Genomic DNA, 15,653 nt, shown 5'->3' with positions numbered 1-15,653 from the left:
TGAGACAGGGTCTCCCTATAGCCCTAGCTGTCCTGGAACTCACTATGTAGACCAGGTGGACCTTAAACTCACAGAGATCCGCCTGCCTCTGCCCCCTGAGTGCTGAGATTAAAGGCGTGCGCCACCACACCTGGCTAAAAGGTAATTTTTATAGAAATTTTACTGAACCTGTTTAGGTTTTAAGGCTGTATCCTGTCTGTAGTTTTTTTTTTTTTTTCTATCTTTTAAAATTACTTCTCTGAGTTTTTTCTTCAGTTTTAAAATTAGATTGGTAAAACTTTATTTTTGTTGGATTTTGCCCAATGCCATACCTCCAGAATATATTTGTAGTTTACTGCTTCTTTTTTTTTTTAACCTTTCTGCTCTTCTTCATTCATAATTTTATCTCCTGCTGCACCAGCACTAAATGGACAGTCCATTTATCCTAATAGGAAGTATACCTCAGTCAGCTTGCCTTTTAGCACTGTTTTAACTTAACTAGCTTTGAAATTTTTATGTCATTTTCTCATTATTTTTTCCCTAAATATTCTAAAACTGTACTTAACGTTTGTTTCTTTTTGACTTGAGTTTGCAGGGAGAATAATTTTCAACTTGTAAGTGCCATTTTCCCCACTTATATTAAAAGTTAGCTTTAATGTCCTATCAGAGCATGAACTCTACAAGTTTCATTCTGTAGAATTCTTTACACTTTAGTCTTAATGTGTGACCAGTGTTGAACCTTCTTACTGTTATTTGGAGGGAAGTGTGTGTAGAATAGATTTTGATTGGTATCTGCTGAGTCAGTGTTTTATAATTACTGTTTTTACCTGTGTGCATTCAGTTCCGTCATGCCACAGCCACATTCCTAAAAATCACTGTTATGCAAAATTGTGCAATAGAATCACAGGGCTTGTGGAAAAAATAGAGGTTGGTGAGGGACTCAGCATTTAACAACTTCATTAATGACACACACACAGGAACTTGGAAAAGGAGCCCCAATAAAGACACTAGTCCACTTAGTTAAGGACTGCATACATGCTATGAAAAATGTGCCATTTACCTTGAAAAAGCTCTGAAGTTTGCCAGTGGAAGTGGGTATCAGGAGTAGGATAGAGGTGAGTGATTGTGAAACTGTGGCAGGTGTGTTTTCTGAGATCCTCTATGAAGTGCAGGGGATGTTCATGAGTGTGGTTGGCACTGTGATGAACCCAGGGCAGTGGTGGATGTGCGCAAGTGTGTTTCTGCAGGGCTCCATTCAGCTGGGTAACCTGCTTCACCTACTGTTTCTCAGGGACTAAGTTGCACATAGACAAAATTTGTTCCTGAACAGAATTGAACACTTTGGAGAAAATTCCTTTTTAAAATTGCATTTGTTTGTTTGTGTGTTTCTTTGTTGTGTGTCTACTTAAGTGTATGAACACTTGGAGGCCAGAGGACAGCTCGTAGAAGTTGATACTCTTCTTCTATCATGTGGATCCTAGGGATCAAACTGAGGTCCTCAGGCTTAGTCGTAGGCACCTTTACACATTGAGCCAGCTCTCCAGCCCACATCCTCATTTTTATAAAAATATTTACAGCAGAACTGAATGTGTTTACTTTTTGCTTCTGTTTTTTTGCCACCTTTTTTTTTTTCTCCTGATCCATTTGCCTCTTTATTAGCCCCTCCTTCCCTCCCTCCCATCCACACTCCTGAACACCAGTTCTGAGACAGGGTATTCCCAGATATTGATTCTTTTTCTTAAGCTTCAGTTGTCTCTCTCACCATTTAAGAATTGGTTCTTCCTTTAATGACTGGTATTGCTATCCCTGCCACTCTTTTTGTTGTTTCTTTTTTATTTGAGGACAGCCAGTTTGGAATGGTGAGTATGGACATGCTGAGTCTGGGCACACCTGGGTTCAAATCCTGACAGTTCTCATCTATTATGTATGCCTGGGAAAGTTACATAATTTCTCTGTGCTGCAGTGTATTTGTCAAATGGAGATACTATCAGAGCTTGTTTGTTGGGTTTTATGAGGATTGAATTAATATAAATAAGATGCTTTCTTAGCACATCCTTGGCACATTTTATTATTTATTTGTTTGTTTATTTATTATTTGCAGTGCTGGGAATTGAACCCAAGGTCTCACAATATTAGAATAGTGTTTTACAGCTAAGCTACATGCCCAGCCTGGCTGAAATACTTTTTTAAGTACCAAATACATATTAACATTTATTTTCCACTTGGGATATTTTTCTTGGACACTTTATGTAATTTTTAGTTCTTAAGTAATCTTGAGAGTCTTCATCTTTTAATAGGAGAGTTAATTATAAATTTATGTTTCTGTTCTGTCTTTAAAAAGCTTGCTTATATAATGTTTCATTGAAGATAACTTTTTAAAATCCTATGCTCAAATGTTTTTAGAATTTAAAACGTCTATGAAATTCTACATTCTCACTGTTATCTGTCGTTAACTTTTCATTGTTTCCCACCCATCAATTTGAATTTCCCTCAGCATATGTGCTCTGTACTTCCTCACTGAATACTGCTTTTGTTTCATTTATCTTAGAATCACACTACCTGGCCATTGGGGCTAGTCTCTTTTTTATATGCATTTTCCTGTTACTTTCTTTGTTGAGTTCACTGCATTTGGGGAGCACCTGTTCGTGTTTTGGGAGCACCTGTTGCAGTCCTGCTTCTGTTGTCTGTTGTATGAGTCTCCCTCTCCCTTCCCTAGAGTGCTTTGCCTGAACTTTAGTTATGTGTTCTTTGTTTGGGTGTCCAGAATGTCCTTTACATTCATCCCACACAGTATTAACATGATTAAAGCTCTTCCTTCTCTTACCAACTGCTGGCTGTTCCCTTTCTGACTGTTCATCGTGACTTCACCTGATTTCCTTTGGGAAAAGGTCCCTCATGCAGAGAAGTTAAAGCTCCATCTCTCTGCCCTTATCCAGACAGGTCAGCTGTCATCTGGACTAAGTTAATCAGCATATTATTTCCCAAGGTTTTGAGTCTTAAGAGAGTGTGTCAAGGGTTGACAGATAGAAGGGAAGGGAGCAGACATTAAGGGAAGTTTGCACCTTCCTGACCTGTGGCATGGTCTCATGGATTCTGCATTGGGGCCTCATTTTCTTCCAGCCCCTTGTTGAGCCTGGACTTTTCACTCAATTGTTTGTACCCAGGAATGTCCTCCAACCCATTTGCTTTCCAGAGTCAGTTTGTGTTTCTTACAAAGAAGAATAGTAGGTGATATACCTCCTTAGCTCCTTTGTCAGTGAAAAGAATTCTGGACGAGTCCATGAGCATCAGAATTCCAGCAGGTGGAAAGGTGCCCAAGTTATAAATAGGATCAGGCCAGGGGCCATGGGAGTGGGGAGTTTGGGCTGGGAAGACTGTAGAAGGAATGCCCAGGTCTGCCTCCTTTCTCTTTCTTTGGTGAAATTGAGTCTGGGTAGGGTTTCTTATCTTTTTTTTTGTGTGGCCTGTAAAGCTAGGTAGGGGATGCAGGCTGTGTGTGTTGTGTCATAAGAGAGTGGGGCAGAGTGCAGGCACCTTTACAAGAATACTGTGCTGCATGCTGTGTTAGGTAAGGTGAGGCCTACCCTGGTGGATTCCACTCAGAATAGGTCAGGAGTTGCCTCTATAGCAGGCAGTGAAACTAGAACCCTAAAATAATGGGTGTTAAAGAATTGAAGTTTCCTCAAGAATCCCTTACTGGTAGAGGGAAAGGCCTAAGAAAGCCCTGGTGCCAAAGAGGAACTGACCTCCCAGGAAGGGATTTTACAGTCTGACAGTTTACACACAGATAAATCAGTTTGTGCCTTTTTTCTGGCCTTTGTTTCACCTCGTCTGTAAAGTTGTATCGCTACTATGAGAAAAACAGAGACAGAGCTCCTCCCTCTCATTCTGTGTAAACTGTAAGCAAATCTATTTTTCTTTACTAATTTCTGTTTCTTAATTCTTTTTGAAATAGGGGAAATCAAGGTGGTAGCATGGATTGAGCAGCTGGTAATAGCAGTGTGCATGGGAGAAGCTCTCATACAGTAGAGATTGCAGTTAGAGTCTGACATTAAGCTTTGCCTCAGTCCTTGACCACCCTCCAAATTAGGGGCTGCTGCTGATTTCCAAGTCTTCATTCATGGTACAAGACTCCATCCGGGTTTTCCATACAGCCAGTTATGGGTAGTATACTAGAATTCCCTTCATATTCCGTGCCCTCTCAGAAGTGTTGCCAATTTTATGGCACGAGGATGGCTCCTTTCTCTTGATTTTCACTGAATGCAAGTTTTGTCTCTTAATTTTTCTTTGCTGTTGTCCATTTCACTTAGCTTGAACCATATAAAACTGTCAATAGCTGGTCATTTTTAATATGCTAAAATGCCAGTTTCATAGGATTCAACCCAATATTTAAGAGAGAGGATAAGATTGGAGGGAGGCATGATGCAAATCAGTCCATTATCTTCTGCAAACTCCTTTTCGAAGCTGCTGCTTTGGCAGTGGGAAATAAAGGCCTGGTGGGCAGAAGTGCCATTTCGCTTGACAAAAAAACATATAGCTATTTTAGAATACTGAGTTTGGTTTTGGTCAAGATTTGCTGAAATTCTCTTCTAGCTATAAATATTTTATTCATGTATGCATTTAACTGTAGAACTGGAGTAATAGCATTTGTTTTTCTTACTGGAATATAACATTTTTAGTGTTTGTTGGCTAACATAAGCCACATCTGTGCCTTTTGTGGAAAACTTAATAGATCCTTAGATTTTATTCCCTTTATTTAAAATTCTTAACTAATACTAAGTAGCATTACTGTTGGACTCTTTCTTTTTTTGGCTCCTGATGTAATGTTTATGATGGCTTATTTTTTCCTTTTTGAAGATGAGCTATAGATTAAGTGCCTACATCTAGAGGTCCAAGCTAGCTACTGTAGAGCTGAGCCTGTGAATCACAGAAGAGTTCACTTAAGCGTTCATTGTCCTGGAAGGATGCCAGTTGGTTGTGGGAACTTAATAGAAACACAGCTGAAGTGATGCCATAATGTACCTGAGCAGTGACCCCTTGGATATGTTGTGTTCTTCCCCCTGTAGCCCCCCCCCCATGATAGGATTCAGCTCCATAAGCCTTTAGAAATGAAAATCTAGTTAACTAAAGAAAGATCCATGCAAACAACATCCAGCATTCTGTTGTTTTTGGTAATTCAAAATAATTTAATCAGTTATAGTCACAGTTCCCTTTGAACACTTATCTAGAGGATTTTAAAGAAACTGCCTTCCACTAAGTAACCTCGTTTTCTGTCTGTTTGTTTTATTTACCTTTCCAGCTTCATATTTGGATATTTTTGGCTACGTGAAGTTAAATACTACATAATGTTTATAATCCATTGAAATGTGAACCAGTATTCAGAGTGACGGGGCTGACTAACATTTGATCATCCAGCACTGCTCCTTTAGCATTTCCTTTGACTGGCATCCAGCACAAATTTATTGCTCCCCCCAGCCTCTGAGACATTGGAATGGCCTTTTATTCTGCACCTGCTGTCACGACTGGTGTTTAGTGCAAAAGCGCACTGAGCAGTTGGAATCTGGAACACTGTGTGTTCACTCATGTCTTAACGAGTCTCTCTGTGGACTTTCGGTGTGAAATACCCTCATGTCTCTCACACCATCAGCCAGTGTAGACTTGGTATCTTTAACATATTACTGGGTTTTATTACTTTTCCAAGAATGCGTAGTCTGTTTATCTAATATTTCAAGCATCCTTTTACATTTTCTCTGGGTTTTATTTAAGTGAAAATTTTAACCTATTTTTGCTTATTGAAATCAGACAAATATTTGTGATTACTTTCTTAAATACTAAGAATTGAAACAACTGATGTTCCAGGCCTGGTGCATACTTAGTTTTCCCCAGAAAAATGGACATTAATGCTCTTATAAAGACTTGTTTCTCATACATTTTATATGGGTCAGAGTATGGTATTTTACTGAAGGTTGCTGTAAAATTTGCAGAGCAGTGTGAAGCAAGTGTAGTATGAAGTTTAAAGTCAGTTGCAGATTTGGATTGAGTATAGAGGCTACAGATGCTTAGCGTTTCATCAGAGGGATCAAAGTAGTTCACACAGTTCTAAAATACCCAGTTCCCTGGTTTCCTCTGCTCATCTCCTCACCTGTGGGGTCACACCCCATTCTCTCCTCTCCTGATTTGGCATGTCCATCTACTGTTGTTCTAATTGCCCAGCATTTGAGCTGCTTTCAGGCCTGAAGCTGCAGACTTGACTTCTTTCTTCTTCCTGGTTAATGGTCTGGTAAATCAAAAGTATACTGTGTGTGTGTGTGTCTCACACCCCATTCTCTCCTCTCCTGATTTGGCATGTCCATCTACTGTTGTTCTAATTGCCCAGCATTTGAGCTGCTTTCAGGCCTGAAGCTGCAGACTTGACTTCTTTCTTCTTCCTGGTTAATGGTCTGGTAAATCAAAAGTATACTGTGTGTGTGTGTCTGTGTGTGTGTGTGTGTGTGTGTGTGTGTGTGTGTGTGCACGTGTGCTGTGTGCCAGGCCTGTTCATGCATTCATTTATTCAGGCAATCCTCTAGCTTTCTGTTGAGTAAAGGCTGTTTATTATCCTCATTCTGCCTTTGAGGAAACTGAGGCAAAAGAATTATGGAGTATGTCTAATGACACCCATCTATAGGCCTGGAGAAAGGACGAGACTCAGGCACTGTTCCCCTAGAACCAGTGCTCTTGACCTTTGTGGCTCTTCACTTCCAACCAGGCCACATCCAGTCAGTTCAGAAGCCTGGTCAGTCCTGCTTGTTCTGTATCCCTGGATCAGACTTTTTACTTCCATCTCAATTGCTCTTCTTCATGCTATTGTGAAGACCACAGGTTATCTTCCTGTTTACAGCCCTGCCACTTCAGAATACCCTGCATGTCCCCAACAGCTGCTTTGAGTTTGTTCTTCTAGCCTTACCGTGCTACTTCTATGCTCTTAGGTGCTTCTTTGACACTTGTTTGTCAATAGGTGCAGACACATCTTTGGCACAGACTGACTTGCTCAGGCTCCTCGCCATCTGTCAGCCTTTATCTCTATAGTTTCCTGCCACACGCTCTGCTCTGAGGCATGCTGATAAGGTCAGTGAGTTTGAGGCTGGCGTGGCCCTAGACTCTTAGGCATACTGAGCTGCTGGTGTCCTCATACACACTGCTTGCATGGAGATTTGCCTGTGTATTTCACTTGGATTTTTTTTTTCCCTTTATGCAATGGATAATTTCAGTCCCACTCCTTTCCCAAGACTCACCTGAAATGTCATCTCAGAAGCCTTCCCTTATTTACTGTACTATCAATACAACAAATATTTACATTGCCAGGATCAAAGGTAAGTTTCAGTGAACAGACAAGGCACAGTTAAACATAGCATTACAAGAAAGTGTTTTCTTTAATGGAACAAGAAGGGTCTTGGAAGCAGGAGGTGTTCAAGGTGAAACCTGAGGGTGACAACTAGCCAACCAGGAATTCTAGGTTCTGAGGACAAAATTGTGGTTATAGGCCAAAGATTAGCAAGGGCAGCATACCTCAGACTTCTGAAAGAAATTGATTAGACTGTAGCCTCAGGGCAGAGGATGTGTGCAGAGGCCAGTCAGGGAGATTTTGTTTCACACAAGTTAAAAAAGACTGGACCAGGCACTTTTAATCCTAGTCCTTGGGAGGCAGAGGCAGGCAGATCTCTGTGAGATTAAGGCCAGCCTGGTCTACATGGTGAGTTCCAGGCTTGCTGGGGTTACAGGGAGACCCTGTCCCAAAAAGACCCCCCCCCAAAAAATCACCAAAGTTTGCTGAGAATGTGTAGCATCTGTAAAACTTTAGTAGATTGCTGGTGGAACTTAAAAGGTGTGACTTTCCACAAAGCTGCTGAAGAGTTTTCCAAATGGGCATATGCTTTGTGAGTCTAGAAATTTGCCTGAGAGAAACAAGATCATGTTTGCAAAAGACCTATATAAACCTTTTCATAGCAGACTGGAGACAGGCCACATCCATAGCAGACTGGAGACAGTTCAAATGTCCATCAACAAGATGATAGATTAAAAATCAGTAGACTACTACTCAGCAATAAAAGATTAATTAATGAAGTATATATATGGAGAGTCTTTCATGAAGTCTTCTATAAATGAGACTTAACTGCTGCCAACTGGAGACCATGTATTTTTATTTTTGGTCCTTTACTAATATATAATATATCTTTTCTCTTTAGTGTTTCTAGTTTTATTGCAAAAGATTTTCTGATTTTTTTTGAGTGAGCTTAGATAAAACATATATACAGTTCAGTGGTTTCTGGCAGGTGCATGTGCGAATGCCTGTTTCCACACATCTGTAGTGTCACATAATGCTGTGTAACCTTTTGATCTTTCTAAACTGATAGGTGAGAAAGTGGCATGCCATTAGTTATAGCTTGTATTTCCTTCTGAGTGAGGTTACTTTTCTTTTTCATTTTTAGAAGTCAGTTATTTCTGAAATGTCTGCTACCTGTCCTTTGTTTTTCCCATGTGTTATTGGTACTGTTTTCTTATGTTTTTATGCTAATAAGAACTACAGAGTGTTAAATGATGAACAAAGCAGATGTAATTCCTGCCCTCCTGGAGCTTGCAATCTCCTAGAAGAAAACTATACTAAACATGTACATGCATACTTAACTTTGGCCATTAATGTTATGAAAGAAAGGTATTGGATTATATAAAAGTAACAATTTTGTTGAGATTTGGGTAGGATGTGGTAGCCAGCAGTGAATTCCCAGGAGCCAGTTAGACCAATTTTAGATGGGAAGATGTTGCCTGGCATGGATTATGGTTCATGCCTTTAGGCTCAGCATTTAGGAAGCAGAGAGGCAGGATATCTCTGTGAGATTGAAACCAGCCTGGTCTATATAGCAAGTTCCAGGCCACAGCTGGGACTTCATGGCAAGCCGAGGGGAGGGGCAAGTCTGGAATAAAAGGAGGAAGGAATAGTGGAGAGACAACTCATTTTTTCCTTTTTCTCTTATACTAAATCTCTGAAGATGGAGCCTCAGTTATTACATGAAGGGTTTAAAGCAATCTTATTTTTGCTCTTACACTAGATACTTTGTACAAAAGGAATATGCATCAGTGAATCTTATTAGCAGATGTCTTCAGGGCATAAATTGATTCTGTGGGAGACTCCATCTTTTTTACTTTTCCATTTAACTAATTTTTTATTTAAGAATGAAACCCTGTATGTCATCTTGTATTATTTCATATTTTCCCCAACGTGTGATTACAAATTCATCTCATTTTCTCATGTGAAATTCATTTGTGATTCTTTAAAGCTTGCTAAATGATGCATTGTTTGTTACTAAGTTGTCTGTAACAATTTCCCCATTAGGGGCATAGTCTTTGAATGTATCTTTCTGTGTGTTACCAAATTCCAAATGTCTGAGGAGTCTACATAGAGGAAAGAATGACATTCACTGAAAGGGATTTGCAGCCTCTTGAGCTTGGTAGTAAATTCTTAATTCTAAATTCTGCATCTTGGGCAAAATGTGCAGTGACAGATATGCTCAATTTACTTTTCATCAGTTGCATCCTCAAGGTTTTTACCAAATTCCCCAGCATGGAAATAAAAGCACGGAGATATAGTTAATGTCTTCTGTAAGTCAGTTCACCATTGTAAAAAGTGAAGCACGAGTCTTGTTTTTTTGTTTTTTGTTTTCCTTAATTTTAATTTTTTTGAGATAGAGTCTCAGTTATGTATCCTGACTGGCCTGGAACTCACAGATCTGCCTGCCTCTGCCTCTTGAGTGCTGGGATTAAATGCTTGCATCATTATGCCTGAGTGTAGGGTCTTGTTAATTTCGACAGATAATGCCTGGTTTCTGGGCTTCTGGATTGCTAAGATATATCTTCTCTTCTCAGATTTGCTGGTAGGTCTTATACTTATGAAGTAAGATTATGAAGTATACACGTAAAACGTTTGCCAGAAGGCAGAGAGAGCATTTTGGTAGAAGCTAAGGAAGAGACTTCATGGGTTGGGCATGCCTTGCTTAATTGCTTTTCTCATAATTTCACAGAGTTCGTCGATGCTGTTGAACACTAAATACTTGGAAGTGCCTATATTTGTTTAAGTAAATTTTTCTGTAGTTACAAGTATGTCCCATTATTGATTCTTTTTCATATTAAAGTCTTGAAAGTACACTTAGTTTATTTTAATTTGATATTAACTAAGAATAGAGATTTTTTAAGAATGGCACTTTTTTTGTAGGCTCATTCCTTTTCTGTTCTTACATTTATAAGCATAATATAGGGCAAATTGTGTACTTCTTTTGTTGTTGATGATGATGGTGAATGGTTACATGGCAAGTATTTTTGCTTAACATAATAAATATTTTATGTCAAACCAAACGTTCCTGCCAGTGAGAAACGTTATTTCATATTTTTTTAAACTATTATTTGAATAGTTCAAAGGGTCACACAGTAGGAAAAACAGATGGTGCAATCAAATGGATGAACTCACTAACCTGATTATTTCTGTTATATCATATTACTTAGGCTACAGCTGCGTATTTAAGATTCATGCTGTTTTCTTTCACATAGTGTTTTGTTCTGATTAGATAACCATGGTTACAAAAACTACAACCTGTGCTCTTTCTGATGTGCTTTTGTGACATCCTTTGTTTTGGGTTTGACCCTTTCATGCAGATTTTCTAGAAGCCAATGGGAGCATGCAGTTTTATACGAAAGTCCCTTGGTTTTCAGTCCATAATTTCTTGGCTTTTTCATGTGAGCTTCTTTTTAATCACTCTGAAAAAGATAAAACAAAGAAAAACTTTAAAAAGAAAAGCCTAAGTTAATCCATTTCATTTCCAGTGATTTGATGACTGTATTAATAATCCCAATATTTGAAAAATCCACTTCTCAGCGTTATAGTCTCACCTACCATGTGTCTGTTACAGGTTACATATATGGTGTTTCAATACTTTTTACCAAGTGAAGGACAGATTTCTCTTTATTACTTTTTTCTAGGTGTTTTTATAGATTGATTTGTTTTTGACATTTCTTATCACTTCCCTTTCCTGTTATCTTTCTACTTGATTTGTGACTCTCATTTGATCTTTTTTTCATTTCCCATCCTTACTATTTTCTTTTCTTTCAGTCCTTTGCAGCAATTTTTGTCTATGAGCCTTTTCCTAATCTAACTTTCAATTGCTGTTAATCCCTTTTGGGAACTTCACCCTCATTGAGTGTCCAGACAAAATTTATGTTCATTATTGCAAAGTGACTTTCTTTCCCAACTCACCACCACTGTTTATTAACATTACTGTATTAAACACCTGGATTTGAAACTTCAAGTCGTCTTTGAGGTATTCGTTTCTTCTTGCTCCAATTATTTCCTAATTCCCAAGGATACTTTTTCCCGAAATGACTTTTTCCTTCTTTCAGATTTTTGACCACTATCTACATTATTGAAATTTCATTTTAACTGATTCGTCCCTTACCAATATATTTTCACCTAATGTAAACAGCCTTTTAAATACTAATGTTAGTTTATTAGACGCATGCATTTATTCCTCAAAGCAGGCTTCTCAGACATGCAACAGCATGTCCTAGTTCCTGTTCTTTTGGAGCTGTGTTCTAATGGTGGGAGGGAGGAAGTGGGAGAGGAGACTAAGAATAAACAGGTAATTTTGGTTCATGATAAAGGCTGTGATATCATAGAAGGGGGGTTACAGAGGATTGCTGAATTAGCTTGGATGTTCATGCAGACTTCTGGGTAATTATATTTGGCTTGAGATAGCAAGGCAGCTGGAGCTATCAAGGTTGGGAAAGAGAAGAAATATGAAAATGCTTGATAACATCTTAGTGGGAGGCTTAATCTTTAAAGTAACTATTGTGCACAGAAAGATCTCTGTATACCATCAGAGCAACATCACTGGCATCCAGAGGAAGGGGAAGGAATGAGTTACTAACAAATGCAGCTGGGGAAATGGCCCACCTGTATAAAATGCATAATGCTTTCTTCGGTTGACTGTTCCCATTCATGCGCATGGGACAGCAGTTATACAGCCAAATAAAACTGATAGAGATTGAAAAGTTCTGTCTTGGGAGTGATTTTATTTCCCTTCCATTTGTTTTCTCTTAAGCTATAGTTCCTACTATATATTCAAGGTCAGCACATAATTTGTTTTTAAGCAATTGTATCTGAAATTTTCAACACACTTTATTAGGATATGAAATATTAAATTGAAAGCATTTCCGCATTTGGTGGGCAGTGTTTAAACTTTAGTCTGTGCTTGCATCTCAGGTTGTCAAGCTCTGGTCTTGAGGTGTAAGGGTCAAATCCACACAGCCTCTAGAATGTTACTAGGTCAGGCACAAGAATCAATACAAAAAATTAACTACACAAAGCTTTGTCAGCAAGGAGGTGTGGTGCCGTAGTCTAAGATTTAGTTGTATTCTTAGATATATACAGTTTTTAGAAATTCTGGCTTTTTTTTTTTTTTGTTAATTCTTTGTACTTAATAAAGCTTCCTGGCTTCTTTCTGAAACTTCTCATCATGGTCCAAACAGACAGGTCTGTGGTATTTAAGATATTTGCTTAAATTCTTGACTTTTATACTTTTCTTAGATACTTTTGAAACTCCTAATAGTTCCTATTTTTTTTTCTTTTCAGAGAAAGAGATCTTTTTTTTCTAAATATTTTATTTATTATTTTTTATTTTATATGTATTGCCTACATGTGTGTAAGTGTACCTGTGTTGTGCAATGCCCATGGAGGTCAAAAGAGGGCATCCTAGAACTGGAGTTATGGACTGTTAGCTGCCATGTGGGTGCTGGGAATTGAACCTGGGTCCTCTGCAAGAACAGCCAGTGCTTTTAACGACTAAGCCATCTCTTCAACCCCAAAAGACATCTTTTTAACAATTCTATTTTACTGGGGATGGGTATCTCATTACCTTGACTGATATTATGAAAAAGGAGTACCCAAAAGACAAATAATAATGTTAAAGCTTTACAGCAAATCATGAAAAATAAGCTCTATCTATCTATCTATCTATCTATCTATCATCTATCTATCTATCTATCATCTATCTATCTAATGTATATATATCCTACATTTTTAACTAAATCTGGAACACAATGTTTACCCCCTCTTAGTACTGAGCAGTCTGTTTGATTAACTTGCTGGTGTCCTAAGGCCAGAAATAAATACCACTTTTTGATGTAGGTATATTAAAACAAACCCTGTTCTTAAAATGACAGCCATCCATAAACACTCACCAAAACTCTACCCTGAGTGATACACTTTGTTCAGTGCTCTGTGAGATGCAGAAATAAATCATGGCATGCTTGACATCTGGAGTCTTTGTACTGTACCCGTGTAGACAAAATGACCTGTGTTTTTGCCTAGGCATTTTACTGTTAGCACTTTGTTCCTGGAACCTGAAGTTGAAACTCTTTTACTGGTTTAAAAAAGACAAAGAAAAAGAAAAGAAAAGGTGTTTGTTTGTTTACCAGCTAACATAAGTACTGACTGTTTTTATAGACTGTTTTTAGATGCTATACTAGTTTAGTTTCTTCTTTGAACTTTATGTTTTTTACTGTAACTTCTTGTTGTCTCCCTAGTTTACTGCAAAGTGGTCAGCTTGAAATTGTGACTGGAGGCTGGGTTATGCCTGATGAAGCTACTCCACATTATTTTGCCTTAATTGACCAACTTATTGAAGGACATCAGTGGCTGGAAAAACATCTAGGTATGTATTTATGGTTTTGCTCTTTAATTTGGGCTGTTTTGGGAAGTTATATTAGGGGATATGAGGTGAGGCTGTATTTTTTTCAAACAGCCAATCTAATTTTACTAGTATTAGCAATTATTGAATAATTTATTATTCATTAATTTGTACTTATTAGGTCATAGACAATTATGTAGACATACAATAGTTTCATTTAGGATCATTGACCTTGTTTTATCTGTTATTTTATCTGCTGACCGAATTGTTTTATTAATTTAGAAATTTATTATTTTAATTATATTAGTTAAGACTTGATCATAGGAGGCCAAAGCCAATTATTAGCTTAAGCCAAAATGGAGGTGGAAGAGAAGAAAAAGAAATTATTTTATTATCGAGAATTCCAGGGACAGAGGAATAGGTATCATAGCTCCAGGTAAGGCTGGGTCCGGGGACTTGTTAAGCTGCTGAGGTTGTTTCCTTGGTCTCATCTTGTTTGTGCTTTGTTCTTGGCCATGGCTTTTCCACATGGTGTATGAGATGACCACACCATGGCTTTTCTACATGGTGTGTCAGCTGAAATGCTCAGTTTTCCTCATTAGCAACCAAGAGAAGGAATTTTTCTTAATACTTTATCTCATTGGTCTAACCTGGGTCAGATGCTTTTCAGTGAGGTGGAGGAGGTGAAATCTCAAAGGCCTAGTGGTTTTGATGGTAATGGTCTCTAGGGAGAAGGAATTGTGGAGGGTGGGCAAGTCGGCCCCACCTGAACTATGACAGCAGATCCTCCAGGTGAGTGAACTCATGGAATAGGTCCCGTCTGAGGGAAGACTTCTACCTAGAGAAGTGAGGAAGAGGATGCTGGGATGATAGAATCAGATGTCCTCTACAGTTCACCAAATCTTAGGACTAGTTGAAATCTTCTTGATGTCTAATATTTGATATGTAACTCTTTTTAAATATCTCATATTTTAATATAATTTTAGCATTTTCCTCATGGTAAGTATCCTTTTTATTGAAGGTATTTCTAGATATTATTTAAAATTTTCTCTTTAAGGCATTAAAAATCCCCCATGCTTATAATTATTTCTCTAATTTTTATTTTGATACAATTTTAAATCTAAACAAAAGTTGTAGGAATATTGCAAAGTAGACCTAAAACCTTCACACAGATTCACTAATTACTAACATTTTTACACATTTGCTTAATTTTTCTCTTTCCTTGAATAATGCAGTGTAGATGCTGCATCTGTGGAGAAAAACATTACTGTAGCTGGTCTGAGAGTCTCCCTTTGAAGGCCTTACTTGAAGGCTGTCCCTTGGCTGTCTACAGGGAACTTGGATTTCTTAAATAAGAGCAGCTCTCTGTTTTTTAAACTGTAGAGTGTGCTGAGTCTTACTCCAGGAGCCTGGAGTTTTAGAATGGCTGTGCCTGTCACCAGCTCCCAGTGGAAATCTTGGACACGAGTGTGATGAGTTTCTTAGTTGATGATGTGTCAAATATGCTGTTAAAATTTGGTGTTGGAAGAATTCAGCAGGTCCACAGGGGAGGTTCTTTGGTGCTTACTTCAGCTTTCCTCTTAAAGAGTCCATTACACATGCCTTTTCTCCTTGATTTTGCTTTATCCTTTCTCTGTAACTGGCCATAGCTACATGACAATACTCTGAGACCCATGAGTTTTCTTGACAAATCACCAAACATGGAAGGTGGTATGGGAATTGAGGGAACTTAGAGACCCTGTACATGATGGTCCTTTTTCTTAAACTTTGAACTGTGTCCTAGACCAAGAAGATTACCTGTATATTAACCTCAGTTGTGGGTTTTTCTTTTTATTTAGCTTTTATTGAAATACAATTTATATGCAGTACAATATTAAAATCTTTAATGTAGAATTTGGCTGTTCTCCCCTGAGTTCTCTCTCTCTCTCTCTCTCTCTCTCTCTCTCTCTCTCCCTCTCTCTC

The 15,653-nt window shown here is 38.2% G+C and overlaps 1 protein-coding gene across 1 annotated transcript in view; it reads left to right on the top strand.

The window, feature by feature from the left end:
• Man2a1 (mannosidase alpha class 2A member 1) overlaps positions 1 to 15,653 on the top strand; it is a 196,963-nt gene that overhangs the window by 53,634 nt on the left and 127,676 nt on the right. Inside the window, exon 5 of the mRNA XM_008856011.2 lies at positions 13,588 to 13,715. Coding sequence (XP_008854233.1) covers positions 13,588 to 13,715 — 128 coding nt within the window. The remainder of the gene's footprint in view (positions 1 to 13,587; positions 13,716 to 15,653) is intronic.

This window comes from Nannospalax galili, unplaced genomic scaffold (assembly GCF_000622305.1).
Source record: "Nannospalax galili isolate Female #2095 unplaced genomic scaffold, S.galili_v1.0 scaffold27, whole genome shotgun sequence".
NCBI classification, from domain to species: domain Eukaryota; kingdom Metazoa; phylum Chordata; class Mammalia; order Rodentia; family Spalacidae; genus Nannospalax; species Nannospalax galili.
This window is presented reverse-complemented; position numbering and strand designations above follow the sequence as displayed.